General features: G+C 39.7%; 1 protein-coding gene across 2 annotated transcripts in view; it reads left to right on the forward strand.

The window, feature by feature from the left end:
* Positions 1-370: 370 nt before the first annotated feature.
* Positions 371-16169, forward strand: part of LOC142599164 (nuclear cap-binding protein subunit 1-like) — a 58968-nt gene continuing 43169 nt past the window's right edge. The window contains exons 1-9 of one of the 2 annotated variants that reach the window (XM_075738926.1): positions 371-567; positions 2374-2459; positions 3249-3349; positions 4915-5071; positions 6560-6667; positions 7555-7676; positions 8159-8228; positions 9645-9860; positions 13147-13244. In XM_075738926.1, coding sequence (XP_075595041.1) covers positions 534-567; positions 2374-2459; positions 3249-3349; positions 4915-5071; positions 6560-6667; positions 7555-7676; positions 8159-8228; positions 9645-9860; positions 13147-13244 — 992 coding nt within the window. In that variant the 5' untranslated portion in view covers positions 371-533. Of the gene's footprint in view, positions 568-2373; positions 2460-3248; positions 3350-4914; positions 5072-6559; positions 6668-7554; positions 7677-7766; positions 7875-8158; positions 8229-9644; positions 9861-13146; positions 13245-16169 lie in introns of those variants that run through there. The other variant, XM_075738927.1, reaches the window with a different exon arrangement.

The following is a 16169-nucleotide window of genomic DNA, read 5'->3' on the forward strand; positions in this document are numbered from 1 at the left end:
TCAAGGGATTTTCTTACCTTGTCAGATCATCAAAGCTAATGTGGCTTGTGTCTGAGAGCCTACCAGAAACCTTGGGATGTCACCAGACATCAGTAAGGTACCCCAGGGGTGGGGCTCACAGAGCACAATTTACGCATGCAGTAGGCAAAATATAAGCCTTCAAAAGAGACCAGGCACAAGTGAAAGTAAATAAAACTTTTTTATTTAATAGAAAATTCATTAAATTTGTGTCTATTCCTCCCCCCATCTTAGAAATCATCTGAGTTCTTTGTACTATAGAGAAACAAGCAGAATAGAGCTAATTCCCAGAAAGTCGCAGGAAGTCACGAAAAGAGAAGGCAGCTTTTCCTATTGCTCTTTTACCCCGGAAGAAGATTGAGACGAACAGGAAGTAGGGAGGGGGCAAGTGGAGAAAAATATTCTGATCGTTGTTGTATGGTCTTTACATAGTCCTCTTCCTTCTCCTACTCTGGGTATAGCGTTCCTGCTTTTTCCTCTTTCACACGCAGATTTCTCGCAGGGGCGGTGCTAGTATGTCTCGGCGGCGGCACAGCGACGAGAGCGATGGTAAGCATGGATGGAGTGAGTTAGTTCCAGGGTCTGGACTCCGCGTGTCCTGCGCTTGGGGCTGTGTCGTCCTTAGGGCTAGGGGAGTGGCACGTCTCGGCTGAGGTGACTCCTCGAGGCGCTATCTCGCCTCTGGCTCTGGGTGGTGGCGGCTCACCCTGGTCCTCTGTCAGGACTTCTAGGGCGCTCTGATGCAAGGAATCAACTTGTGTAACTGGGGCTAAAGACTGTCCTGACCCGTTGCTTCGGTCTGCCTCAAATACAGGGAGCGCCCTGGGTGAAAATAAACTGATCAGAGCATTCAGCTCTGCATACGTGTAGTCAGAAGGATGTGTTCTCGCATCTTGTACAGGCTTAATGGAAAACGTTCAGAAAACATTGAGAGTGGAGAATGACTGACTTCAGAAACTGAAGCAAATGCTGTTTCTCTTAATAACGTAAATCTGTGTGAGTGGAGAGTTGGACAGTTTTGTGACTAGCTTTTTCAGCTTTTGATTGCAAAGATAAACTTTTTTAATCACACTTTTATTTTTTAATTGCTTTGATGTGCAGTTTTTTCTAAGCTTATAAAACCCCTAAAAATATAAGCAAGGATTCTTAATATCTTTTTATATATATACATATATGCTGAAGAAGATGTTATAAAGCACTAACAAAATACACAGTAACTGGTAACTCTGTAAAGTATGTTTAGTTTATCTCACATATACTGTCTCATACTGTAGCAGAAATGCAGAATTATTTCTAAATAAAATTTGAGACAGCTACAATGTTAACTTTATACTTCATGGATTAGGTCATCAGTAATATGGCTATACTTTTGTTTTTCTTGTTTATTGGGTCAATTTCAAATGCTTTTTCAGGACTTTTTTTCTTAGAAGTATGTTGCTGGAATGGTAAAAGTATCTAGAGAGTTTTTAGAATAAGCAGATGTACTGGGGTTGGCTGGGATGGAGTTAACTTTCTTCATAGCAGCCCATATGATGCTGTGCTTTGAATTTGTGACCAAAATGGTGTTGATAACACACCAATGTTTTAGCTATTGCTGAGCAGTGCTTGCACAGAGTCACGGCCTTTTCTTTTTCCCACTTTACCCCTCCAGTGAGTAGGCTGGGGATGGGCAAGATGTTGGGAGGGGACACAGATGAGACAACTGACACCAACTGACCAAACAAATATTCCAGACCATATAACATCATGTTCAGCAATGAAACTGGAAGAGTAGTCTTTTCAAGGTAGTTGTCACTCAGAGACTGGATAGATACTGGTCTGCTGGTGGGAGGTGGTGAATGACTAAAGGGGGCCTACAAGAAAGCTGGAGAGGACAAGGGGTAATGGGTTTAAGCTGAAGGAAGGTAGATTTAGATTAGATATTAGGAAGAAATTCTTCTACTATGAGTGGTGAGGCACTGGAACAGGTTGCCCAGAGAAGTTGTGGATGCCCCATCCCTGGAAGTGTTTAAGGCCAGGTTGGATGAGGCTTTGGGCAACGTGGTCTAGTGGAGGGTGTCCCTGCCCATGGCAGGGGGGTTGGAACTAGATGATCTTTGAGGTCCCTTCTAACCCAAACCATTCTATGATTCTATGACTGCCTTTGTATCACTTGTTTCCCTCCTGCCCTCGTTCTTCACTTATTAAACTGTGTTTTATCTCAGTCCATGAGTTTTCTCGCTGTTGCTCTTCCTGTTATCTCCCCCATCATGCTTGGTGTGGGGGGAGTGAGCAAGTGGCTGCATGCATGTTTGGCTGCTGGCCAGAATCAACCCACCACAGCAGGCAAATAACATATTTAATGTATTGAAACAGGGCAACCTCACAAAAGGAGGAGAACATCTGAGCCATCTGAAATTGAAGAGAGACTTGAATCTTTAATATGCAGAGTGGGAGAGAAGGTATAAGTACTATTTCCATATTGGTTTGTGACTTAGGGTCCTTGAACATAATGCATTGTTTTCTTTGTTTTATATGTTTTTATGTGTTAATAGACACATATATGTTAATTAGTGGTCCAAAAAAAGAAAATCCATTGGAAACTTCCTAGCCGGAAAATTGTTGGCCTCTGCAAAACTGGGTTTTTAAAAAGAAAATTCTTAAATGCTAACCCTATGATACAATGTTAAAGTATAACTAGTGAAGAGGTATCATTCCAACTCTGAACTTTATCACTGCTTCCATTTTTTCAAGGAGTAGAGGCAAACTAATGCGATGTGTACCAAAAAAAGCCAAACACACAACAAAAGATCCCACCAATGTCACAACTGGGTTTGGTGCTTGTAACAAGCATAGAAAAAAGGGTGACAACAAATATGATGGGTCTTATACATTAACTTAAGCCACATACAAGCTATGTAGTTGTTTCACTTCCCCTGATTTCATTAATATAATGTTTAATTCAGTTACTGAGAGACCTCTGAAGCTATGTTAACTCTTACTTCCTAGGAAAACACTAGAGCTCCTTGCTATGGAGAAGTCACAATTGAAGCTCCTCTTAGTCATTTTTGCTTCTTATTTCTAGCAAATGAGAGAAATTGTGAATTCCTAATGGAATTTGAATCATTACTTCTAACAGGAACAAAATGCGAAGTAATATTTTGTTTTATCCTATTTGCTTGTCTTCCGCTTGTTATTGTGGGGGTAGTTGATATACCAGATTGATGAGAAGACACTCTTTTCTTTCTTAGAGTACTTCCTCTCTGGAGAGCAACTTGGAGGGTCTAGCTGGTGTCTTGGAAGCTGATCTACCAAACTATAAAAGCAAGATATTAAGAATTCTTTGTACTGTGTATGTATGCAGAAGATTTGGGAGGTGCTCTGTTATCTATGCTAAATAGAAAAGTTTACGTATTTGAAGTACTTTAAATGCTGTGAACAGCTTTTAGTTCTTGAACACTGTTATTGCTTAGGCTTTGTCTTACTCCATGCAAAAGAAATCTGAGGAGAAGCTTAGTCTATTGACTTAGGCATAAATCAAGGAAAATATCTATGTACAGTACTCCCACTTGAAATGTGTGTGCAAGGTCATAAGCAGAGTAGATCCCAGAGCTGCTTTCTCATTGCCATGGGGGAATATGCTGGGTAGTATCTTGTTTCTGAATTGAACGGTCACTAAAGAATACAAAAATCTGTTGGGTGTCAATTCTTATCTTTGTATTCCTACTTTTCCTGTTCCCCTTTTTAGGGGCTGAGGTGCTCCTCTCTCCATGAACCTACCCTCTAGTAGTGGAGAGATGAAGGGACCAGAGGTAGGCTCCCCCCTTGGCTAGCAGCACTCCTTCCTCTCCCTAGTAAAGCACTGGAACTGAATTGCTTTGTCTGTTGGGCCACTGGGGACGTGTCCCAGGAGGGGATTGTGTGGGGTCTGCAATAGTATACCACATTGGGGAGGGAGGGGTGTGTGGGGGTGTTTCAGTGCCAGCTTGTGCTATAGCTGTAAGGAAATTTTAAATCCATTTTGTAGCACTGTTCATAAACATAAGTCAAACAGTACACCTGTTTCCCACAACAGCTGAATGCCTTTGAAGGCATGGAATTAGCTTACACATTTACAAAACATTTGAAGAAAATAAGTAGTTACAATAGGACTTAACCTTATACTGAAAATTCCTTACTTAAGTTTGAGATACTTAGAATCAAATTTAACTTGTAAGTGATGTAAAATGTTTACATCTCTCATGTAATCTTGCTGTTCTAGTATAATAGAATGGCTAACTTATGCTACACTGAACAAGTTGTCTTAAATGGTATTATTTGATCATATTCCCATAGAGTATATAAAACTGGAAAGTGAGGCAGAATAGTCAGAATGGTTTCTAATATATATATATTTTCAACAGATTTTTTTTTTTAAATGACTGATACTTTCAAAACTTTCTGTTAAATGATACATTTTGGCAGTACTTAAAATTATATTACTAGAAGCTTTTGTCAAATGTTATTCCAGTCTGATACCTTATGCCCTTTGCTTGAATAACAGCTTTTGTCCAGATTGAAAGTTTTGCTGAGTTGGAGACTGCAGCTGAAAATGTCTTAAAATGTAGTTGCTATAGGTTTTAGAAGCTACTATAATCCTAAGTGCTTATGAGTTAAGAATAATTAAAGAGAAAATATATTGAAATGTAGTTAAAAGTAGTGTAAATAATCCTAAAGGATTATAGTCCTAAAAAAGATGTTCTGTAATCTTTTGTCCACAGGACATATAACTAATGTCAGGTTAGCAGTTTACCTTGCTTAAACACAAGAGAAGCGTAACCTATACAAAGCAGGTTCAAAGATGCTATGTAAATGCAGTGGTTGGCATGTGATAAATGAACATCTAACAAAATGCTTATTTTACTTCATTTAAATCAGTGCACGTCTATTACCAGAAAAGCTTACCATTTACACAACATTAGTTGGGCTGCTGAATGCCAGGAACTACAACTTTGGTGGGGAATTCGTAGAAGCCATGATTCGTCAGCTCAAAGAATGTTTGAAAGTCAACATGTATAATGAAGCTGAGTACTTAGTAAGTGGAATCTTTCACATCTCTTTTTCCCCTAGTCTTCCTCTCCCCGTACCCACCCAATATTACTTACTCTTCCTTTTGACATCCAGAGGGACTGGAGATTTTCTGTATGCAACATGGTCTTTTCTGGCATCCCCATGTAGTGCTCTATAGACATGCTAGGAGAAAGTGTGTAGTATTCCTTCCTAAGGAGATGAAAAATTAGGTTATAATAGCAAAACTGACCTCCAAGCTATGTGTGAAATTTCCCACAACCAAATTAACTCTCAGGAAATCAGAGGGTTTCTTTCTCCCCCCCCTAGTTTGTTCTACAGGAGAATATAGAAGGTGAATGAAAGCTATTCATTTCTACTGTGCTCAGAGACAAATACTGTTCCTGTTGGATCCCTGTATTTATTTATTGATTTTAAAGGCAGCTTATTCCCAAGTGGATAGGTTATATTGGATAGCTGTAATCAGTTCTGTATGCTCATCCTGCTTGTGAGTAATGAAGACCAAGTGGGTAATTTTCAGTGCTGGCTCCTTCTGAAACCACTTCCATTTGATTAGCAGCATACCATTAGTTTGGTGCCTTGTTAAAATCTGACAATAGCAGTGGTTTTAAGGGTCTGTCTGTATGAAACTAGTTCAAGTTATGGATAAGTGACCATAGAAATGTATTTTGTATGGAAGTTTTGTATGAGCAGTATACTGATTTAACACTGATGTGTACTGTTATTCTTCTGGATACATGCAAAAAGTGAATTTCCATCTTCATTCTTGCATACTGTGTGTGTTACTCTGTGTCTCTCACCCCCAACAGCTTCCCTGCCCCACCCCTTGCCCACTCCCCATGTCTCCATCTCTCTGACTCTCGACCTTGCCCTGTGTCTTATGCATGCTCTTTCTAGCCCCTGCCTTGTGTCTCACTTGCTGGCTATTTCTTTCTCTGGATTGTGCCCTGTGTCTCATTTTCTCACTTGTTCTTTCTCCAGCTACCACCCTGTAATGCGCTCTGGCTCATGCTTCATGTCTCACTCATTCTTAGGCTCGTGCCCTCTGGCTTGCTCTCATGCTCCTGCTTTCTCCAGTTCCCTCCCTGTGATGTGCTCTAGCATTCTCTGTGTCTCACTTGTTCTTTCTTCAGCCGTCAACTGTTGATGCCCTCTGGCTCGTTCTTTCTTGAGCTCCCACCTTGTCATGTACTCTGTTTCATGTGTTTTGGCTTGTGTGTTCTTGCTGCTGCTTCTCATGCTCCTACCCTGTGACATATTCTGGCTTGTGCCCTGTGTCTCCCTCACTTCTTTCTCCAGCTGTCACTGTGTGTCCCATCCATTTCTCCCCCTGTTCTGTTGTGCCCTCTTCCTCCTTTCCCCCTCCCCCTGTGTGTCCATCCCTTCCCCCCATCTCCTTTGATGTTGAATTAATGCTTATTTCTTTTTGTGTAGTTGAATGCAAGAGTATTAATTTAAAAATTAATAAAATAACATTTTTGTTGTTGTTCAATAGGTTCGTTTTCTATCTGATCTTGTGAATTGTCACGTAATAGCTGCACCTTCAATGGTAGCCATGTTTGAGAACTTTGTGAGTGTGACACAGGAGGAAGATATACCGCAAGTAAGCATAGTAACTGCCATCTCAAGTGCTGTGCTGTTTTTACACAATTTCACTTTATCATGAATAAAACATTCACTTAGCATGAATAAAAGGATCCTGTGAGTTAGACAATACATGCATACAGTAAAATAGTTAAGTCTTCTTTAGTGAGATAACTCAAATTTCTTTTCCTTTGCTTCTGGCAAGTATATAATAGTGAGTTTTGCCAATTTTATTGAACAGTTGTAATATATAGTTAGTTTGCAGAAAGTTTCTAAAAATAATATTTGTTCTCTTATGTGTGCATGTCATGTTCCAAATAAAATATAACATCTTTCAGGTAAGAATATGTTTTTCCCTTGGCTGCCAATCCAGCTAACACACTGTGGGCTATGGAAATTTGGTTTATCTCTTTCTTTGCTGGTGAATGCATTGCAATAGCCTAAAGAATTCATAGATCATGTTAAGGTCACTGTAACAGTGATGCACCTTATGGTTTGCATATGCCTACTTTATGGAAGGGTCAATTATTAAATCATTCTGATAGCTTAGTTCAATTTCACTTTCTTTTAAGTGTTTTAAAAGAATTTCTTCAGGAAATTTGCCATTGATAACTTTGAATTATTTAAGTAAAGAGGCTCTGTAGAAGGTTTTTTGTGTGGGTCTCCAAATATAATGTATGTCTAAATGTCTGCCTCTTGAATTATGCGTTCCTGTTTTCAAACAGCCTCTTGACACGTCTTCAGGAACTTGAACTCACACGCAGTTGTAATTCTAAGTATTGATTGCTGATTTAACTTGAGTTGATCTCTACATACCCTTAAATACTCCTGGGTTTGCTACTTTCTGCATTGAGACAAATTCAATAAGTTTGACAAATAAATCCCTTTTTAATTTATTTCCCGTAGGTACGATGTGATTGGTATGTGTTTGCATTTCTGTCATCTTTGCCTTGGGTTGGAAAGGAGTTGTATGAGAAGAAAGATGCTGAAATAGATCGCCTCTTGTCCCACACAGAAAGCTATCTGAAGTAAGCTATAACCAGTAAATTCTTTCTGATACCTATTCAAGTAGGGATCAATAGCTTTGATTATTGTTAATTTAGAAATACTCTAAATTTTTAGACCCAAACAACTGTGAGGAAAAGACCCTGAAAAATAAAATAGATGGAGAGGTTTATGAATCTAAACACCTTAAGTATCACTCTCAACTTCTGTGTGTGTCTAAGGTAATATTTTCTTGATGCATATATTTCTGCATTGTTATGACTAGGCTGCTGGTCACCTGTGTCTCTCTGTGTGTGTGTGTGTGTGTGTGTCTTTTTCTCGAAGTGATTTAACACTGCCATTGAGACTAGGTGTTAGTGATTATTTAAATGTTCACAAACCTGTTTTTATACTACTGCAGACCTCATCAGCTCAATAGACCAAACAGTAGTATACTCACAATAAGAAAACATTGCTTTCTAAGATCAGCTTTTTAAGTGTTAGGTTTTCTTTCCTGTATAAACAGGCGTCGCCAGAAGATTCATGTACCCATGTTACAAGTTTGGACTGCTGATAAACCACATCCACAAGAAGAGGCAAGTAGGCTTTATTTATTTTGTACTGTTTAAAAGATGCTTTAAAATAATTATTTAGCTGAAATGTTCTTTGGAAATTCAAAATTAAAGGTGCTTTAAGAAAAAATTTAATTCTTTTGAATCGCCCTCCCATGTGTCTTTATTCCAAATGGATTCTAGGTAAGACATTCTCTTCTAAGTCTTGGGCTAAAACTTAAAACTGCATTGGGTGAGTGGGAGAGCATTTTGTTGTTTGGTGACAGTCCTCTTTAGGAAATGCTGCTAAATGAGGAATGGTCATTGAACATAATATTCTTGGGAAATGGGGTTACAAGGCTCTGTACTGAAAGTACCTTTTGGAGAAGGAAGATGTAATTTACCCATTAAAATGTTTCCCTTATGCAAAAAGAAAACCTTTAGAGTGTTCTTCCTGCAGTAGCTTTGCTTTTTACAGCTCTAGAAAGTGCTAAACAGATACACACAAACGTTATGCAGCACTAATTGCACCCTCTTTCATAATTAAACTAAAAGTATTAGAGGGGAGAGTTGGCTGATATGAGGTGGTTTTTCTTTTTATTGAACTTTTACTTTTTCCTCCACTGGACTCACTCCAGTATATATCAATGTCTGCCTTGTACTGAGGAGCCCAATACCAGACACAGCACTTCAGATGTGACCTTACAAGTACTGAATAGAGGGGAAGGATCACTTCCCTCGACCTACTGGCTATGCTCTTGCTGATAAAGCCCAGAATGTGATTGGCTTTCTTTGCTGCAAGGGCACACTGCTGGCTCATGTTTAACTTGTTCACCAAGAACCCCCAGGTCCTTTTCTCCAAAGCTGTTTCCTAGTTAGTCAGCCCCCAGCATATACTGGTGCCTGGGGTTGTTCCTCCCCAGGTGTAGGGTTTAGCATTTGCCTTTGTTGAACTGCATGAGGTTCCTGTCAGCACATTTCTCCAGCCTGTCCAGGTCCCTCTGAACAGCAGCCCTGCTCTCCTTGTATTCACCACCACTCCTACCCCCCCATTTGGTATCTCTTAGACTGTATTTAGATCTTTAATTGTAATATTGAAATAATGTGGGTCTTTTTGTAGGTGGAATGAATGTTGACTGAATTAATATTGATGCAGTGAATTTGTGTGTCACACTTGGACTCCTGGACTGCACTCTAGTGTTTATTTTACTAGTAAAATGGCAAATGCCTTTAATGCATGAAATTAGGAGCAAGATTGCTGTTCAGAGTTGTTAAGTTGTCTCTTGATTTACTGAATCACTAGATGGCTTCTAATAAGCAATTTAAGTAGCTGCTTGTTTGGGTTTTTTTCTGAATGCAATAAGGAATTTACCTAAATGTTTGATAGTCCATACGTCACAGGGAGCTACAAGTTCATTTATAAAATTCAGCATATCTTATATTTCATGTCTTTTCTTTCAGTACTTGGACTGCCTTTGGGCCCAGATTCAGAAGTTGAAAAAAGACCGTTGGCAAGAAAGACACATTCTGAGGCCTTACCTTGCCTTTGACAGTATTCTTTGTGAAGCATTGCAGCATAACCTGCCTCCATTCACTCCTCCACCTCACACTGAAGATTCAGTGTACCCAATGCCAAGGGTTATTTTTCGGATGTTTGACTACACAGATGACCCAGAGGTATGTGTTTGCTGGGGTGGAACTAAATGTGCAATGGGGGGTTGCAAGGCAGTACTGGTCAAGATGCAGTATCGCCTCTCCCAGAATGGTTATCAGTGTGAAAGTCAGCAGTAATTACATTTTGATACTGCTGGGGAGATCAACTAGATGACAGAGTTAATGCTGACAGATTATTGAAGTTTAAAATTTAGTAAGTGATTTTCAGATGTTTTCATTAAGGATATGTCTTGAACAGATTCTCTGATGTCTAATAATATAACTGTGTTCGGGTAGCAGCCTCTCCTGTGAGGATGGTGGTTTGGGTTTACTCAGCCCAGCTGCTTATAGGAACTTGATACATTGAAGACTATCCTTTAGCCATCTGTTCAAATTGCTTGATATAGATTATGGAACATAGTGGTTGACCTGGGTTAGATCAAAAGTCCATCTAGCCTGGTTTCTGTCTCCAGCAGTGGCCAAGAGCAGATGTTTTGACAAGAGAATTTAGGCATAAGGGAAGAAAAGAAAATGCTTTCCCCAAGCACTTTTCTACCTGTTAGCTTCATTTGGTGGCCCCCAGTTCTTGCATTGGAAGAGACAACAAACATTTGTTCTCTCTAACCTCTCTAGGCAAGTCATCATTTATAAAATCTCTAGCATATCCTGGCTCAACTGTGTCAACTTCAACTGGCTCAACCTAAAAAAAGGTTGAATGATAGTAGCCTGTATAATTGTTCCTTATACAGAAGATGTTCTATACCCTAGGTCACCACCATCACCTTTTTCAGAAAAGTTTTCCAGTTCTGCTATACTGCTGTATCCTGTTGGGGGAGGGGAGAATGGCAAATATGACTAGAACTGCATATGGAATGGAAGATGTGGATGCACCACGAACCTATACAGTGTCATAATGTTCAGTGTTGTTCCCTATTCCTTTTCTGATAAGTCCAGTCTGTTATTGAATACTGAGATAAGGTTTGTATAGAACTATGTCACAACCAAGTTTGCATTCCTGAACGATAGAGGGCAGTTCAGTGCTCACTTTATGTGTGAAGCTGGTCTATTTTTCCCATCTGTAGGCAAAAATCAACAAGTCATTTTATGGTTATCTTTTGCTTTAACACCCAGACACCAAATTTTTCCAGGTTTCTATAATCTGCAATTTTTCACGGATGGCCCTTGTTGTTACCAAATTATTTAAACGTAGCATCTGCAAGCTTTTTCATATCCAATGCCTGCTCCCTTTCCGGATAATTTATGGATCTGCTGAACAGCATAGGTCCCTGGATAGATTCCTGTGGGATTCTGCTGATGACCCTCCTCTGCTGTGAGAACTGTTCGCTTACTTATCTTTTAACCAGTTATTTATCTGTGTAAGGACTTCCCTTCTTATACTGTGGTTGCTTAGTTTACATGAAAGCCTTTTGAAGATCCAGCTAGGCTGTCAGCCATGTTTCTCATATCTACACGCAGTTGTTGACTTTGTCAGTGCGCTCCAATAAGTTTGAGAGGCCTGACTTTACAAAAGCTCTGCTGCCTCTTCCCCAAACAGCATTTATGCTTATGCCTTCTAATGCTATTATTTTTTTAATAGTTTTCAATAATTTGCCCAATACAGAAGTCAGCCTTGTTGGTTTGCAATTTCCTGGAAGACCTTTACAATTGTTATCATCTTAGTTGATTAGATATCAGGTTGATTCTGAATGAGAGGATATGCACCCCAATTAATAGGTCAGCTATTTCATTCTCAAGTTCCTTGAACTCTTCAGTGGGTAATCACTTGTTGGCATGTCTTCATCTAGACACAACTTCAACTTTCAGGATTCCTTTTGCTAACCTCTCTTGTACTACTGTTTAGCATGTCTGATTTCCTTTTTGCCTCTTTGCAAGTCTCTCTCAGTAAATAGTATGCATTTGCTGCATGGTAACCACCTCAAAAATGGAATATTTTAGCTGCCCCTTTTAGCTTCTATTCATAACATCCTTTTTGAAGCTAAGTATGTAAAATGAAAAAATGCAATAGTATATTTTTTACTCAGCATGTTATAGGCTGTATTGCTGTCACTGTCAGTCATGTAGTCAAATACTATGTCTTTTCCCTGTTTAGGCTTGGAATTTCAGTCCATCAGGGTTCTGTTACTTATTTACATGTTTAGCTCATTGATTCCTCTTCCAGTATGGCCTATATTCACTCCTGCATGCTTTATACCTTGATGGTTCTTTAGTTTTACAGCGAGATTGCCCTTGCCTGGTCAAAATTTCCACCTTTCTGTGAACAGAGCTGTTATCATAGCCACAATGGGAAGAGCAAATAGATATAGTAATCTTAGTGCCATTTAGTTGTATTTTCTGGAACGTTGATACATCTGTGAGCACATCACAAAGAATTAACAATGTGCTTATGAAATCATTCTATCCTACTTTTTAGGATGTTTCTGGGACTATTTATTTTGGGTTTTTGGAAGATAATTATCAGAGCCAATTAAATAGTTATCTTTTGCAAGTATTGCATTTGCTATAAATGTAGGTTTGTGATGCTTTGGGTCTAGTTTTGCAAGGCTGTAAAGGATAATAGGGTACTGGTATGCAATTGAGTTCTTGCAGCTTGAGTTCTTGCATCAGTTGATGCATAGTAACAGACAGTGCATATACAACTAAGCCACACTGTGGACTAATTATGAAGTAAAGCATGTTTGTTAAGCTAGCTATTAAACTATGCTTTTATAACCACCATAAAGACAAAACATTGAGATGATTAAAGCTGCAATGTTTTCACTTTGCAACTAGAGCAGGCTGCGTTGTCAGTTCCCAGATCACTCTGATCTTCTGTACTGTAACTGGAAAAGATGAAGTGTGTATTAATACACTCATGATGTATAATAATTTTGTGTAACTTGAAGAAACAAAAGGTGCAAAATGTAAATTGTTTAGCATGGTCCCAGCTGCCTAAATATAGAAGTACTTAAATTTTGTATGTGAAATGAACAAACTATAAATGTTACCAAAACTGTTTCATTGTAAATATGGGTGCAGTTGAAATCATAGCTGGCTATTTGTTTATAAGACTGTTACATGATTCATGTACAAATCTGGTACAAAAATCCAAAATCTTTTTGGATTGGTAACTTTGTACTGAAGTTTAAAGCCTGTATTTTAGCTGTTGACTCTAAAACTTGCTGATGTTAAATCTCCATGAGTGCCTAATTCAATCTGTCAAGTTTTATTTTTATTTATATGTGTGTGTGCATATTAAAAAATTGTGTTTCTCTACAGTGATCTTTCATCAATCTTGATTCCATTTTAATAGGGCCCTGTCATGCCTGGCAGTCATTCTGTTGAAAGATTTGTAATAGAAGAAAACCTCCACTGCATCATCAAATCCCACTGGAAAGAGAGAAAGACTTGGTAAGATGCTGCTTATTGTTATGGGTTCCCAGCATTGTTTATATACAATCATGGCTTCCCCTAACATCAGGGACCTTCAAAGCCCAGCAACATTTAAGTAAAAGTTTGAAATTCAGCATTTCCTGAAGTGTTGAGTGAACTATTCTTGATGCTGTTATCTGGAATAATGTGAGGCTAGACTATCCTGATCGTGGATTGTTCATGTAATTCAGTAGGGCTGAGGCACCGTGATGATTGCATCCTGGATTATCCAGGATTTCTCTACAGAGGATGGCACAGACCCACTCTTTGCAGTGCTGCAGAGACTCTCAAAGTGTTGGTACCATGCTTTCCAGCACAAGGATGACAAATGTTGAACTGACTCTGTCTGGAAGTTTCCTGTTGCTCCTGCTTCTTCTTCATCCCATTCTTTTTTCTTCTTTTTGTAATTATATGGAAGAGAGAATTGAGCTAGGTCTGCATGGGAGCCAGTATAGTGTCAACAAAGTTTATTATTTAAAGTTCTATGCAGCTGTAGGAAATTATGTTGCAACAATGTAGCAAATCTCAATGAGAGACCTTATGGGGAAGGAAGATGGTTTAATTTTAAAATAAAACTGAAGTAAATTATTCACACTCACCCTCTCAGGCATCAAAACATGAGTGAGTCCCAAGTGGTCTGTCCAGCAGTTGGGCACCAAGATGGTTATATCTGGGTAATTCCTTGAATTGACAAGGACAAGGGATTCCCACCAGCTACTGAGTCCTCCTCATGTTTCCTGGGTTGTTCTTCATTTGGCAACTGTGTGCTGGTTTGGGGCCTTTTTGCATATTTAAGGAGTTGACAAGTGGTTGCAATCTTTTGTCTTTCCATCCTATGTCAGACACCTCTGAGAGTCAGTAGGATTTGTTCACTGTTTCTGTTCTGTATCTCCTTATCTGGGTGTCTTATGGCTCCTACCCTCTTCTGTCTTCCCACCGTTATCTCTTAATGGCTTGAATCTTTTAGTCTGGATGTGTGCTATCACTTCTTTTAGGCTGCCCTTCCTTTCCCCAAGTTGGATATCCTGATAAGCTGCAGGTAGAGGTATGCTAGGATCTTGATGACCTGTAAATCTAGGTGACATTAACATATGGTCTTATAGCCTGTCAGGGAGCTACAAGGGTAGGGTGCCCTGCAAGGAAAGGTGAGCCGAGGGTTACCCCAGTACAGGCAGAGCAGTTGCTTCATTGACAGAGTGTGGTCCCTCAGGACCCAATCAAGAGCAGAGCAGGTCCGTGATGATAACCAGGGTCAAGCATAGTCTGATGATCGCCAGGCAAGTCTGTAGTGATGAGGCAGGGCTGAGGTTGAGTCAGTGAGTCAGAATCGGGGAGGTAAAAGCTCAGGTGTAGGCATAGTCACAACACAACTACAGTGTAGCTCATGCAGGGCCAAGGTGCAAGAACCTCAGCTTAAAAGCAGCTCCTAAGGAAAAAGGGCCTCTGCTGAGCATTCTTCTAAGTCTTCATTTTAAGGCCATGTAATGGGTCTGTCTGGGATGGAGTTAATTTTCTTCATAGCAGTCCGTATGGTTCTGTGCTTTGGATTTATGACCAGAACAGTGTTGATAAGACGCTGATATTTTAGCTACTGCTGAGCAGTGCTTGCACAGCATCAAGGTCGTCTCTGTTACTCACTGCCCCCTCAGCAAGTAGGCTGGGGGTAGGCAAGAGGCTAGGAAGGGGACACAGCCAAGACAGCTGACCCCAACTGACCAAAGGTCCGTACCATACGAGATTGTGATCAGCAATAAAAGTTTGGGAAAAGGAGGAGGAAGGAGGAAACGTTCATGGTTATGGTGTTTGTTTTTCCAAGCAGCCATTATATATGCTAAGGCCCTGCTTTCCAGGAAGTGGCTGGACATCCTCCTGCCAATGAGAAGTAGTGAATGAAATCCTTATTTTGCTTTGCTTGCTTTTGCTCTCCCTATTAAACTGTCATTATCTTGATCCACGAGTCTTTTCATCTTCCTTTTGGTTTTCTCCCCATCTTGTGGGAGAGGGGAGTGAGTGAGCAGCTGGGGGTGGGGCGTGTGTGTGGTGTTGGCTGTTAGCCAAGGCTAACCCACCACAGTCCAGCAGCAAAACCTTGTAGGGGGGATGTACTCAGGGCCTTCCTTCCCTCTCTCCTTTCTGGTGCTTTCACACCCAGACATTCCTATTAATTTTCCATTGAGGCCAGTCTTAATACTTCTCTTATAATTCTTTTTGCTGCTAGGCAACAGTCCAGTTAGATTTCTTCGTTTCTGCTGAAATAATATCTGATCTGGGTAATTGGTAACCCAGATAATTTACCACAGATATTTAACTCTCTTGTGCTCCCAAGTAAGAGCCAGCAAACTTGGTATACTGTGCAAAAATCAGGCAGGAATAGTGTTTTTAGTGCAGATGTGTTGTAGGTTTTTGGTTACAGCTTTTTGACTCAGCAGAGACTAGAAATCCAATGCTGTTGAAGTTAATGGAGGAGACTTACTTTTTTGGGGGAAATAAAGACGACTAGAGGGAGGTTATAAGAAGTGCTGGAGAGCTAAAATTTGAAAAATAGCACTTTTTCTGCTTTTTATAAATAATGCGTGATCTTTAATCAGTTCATTTGTAACACTAATATGTCTTCTGTAGCCCAGTAGTTTGATGGGTTGAGAATGACTGGAAAGCAAAGCTATTGTTTGGATTTTTTTATTTTATTTTTTCTGATATATCAATGTAGTTTATCCTTTAGTGGACAGATGACAGCATCACAAGTAACTGTGAGGGTTTATATAAAACTGCATTTTGTTTAGCAGTCTGTGTTCAAGCATTGTTTGGGTATGGAGATGAAATGTGTCTCTCTGAACCATGGTTCAGGTACTGCTGCTAAGAGCATGTGCCAGGTTTTTTGTATGTGTTCTGTGGATAAATAGACAA

Source organism: Balearica regulorum, chromosome W (assembly GCF_011004875.1).
Source record: "Balearica regulorum gibbericeps isolate bBalReg1 chromosome W, bBalReg1.pri, whole genome shotgun sequence".
NCBI lineage: Eukaryota > Metazoa > Chordata > Aves > Gruiformes > Gruidae > Balearica > Balearica regulorum.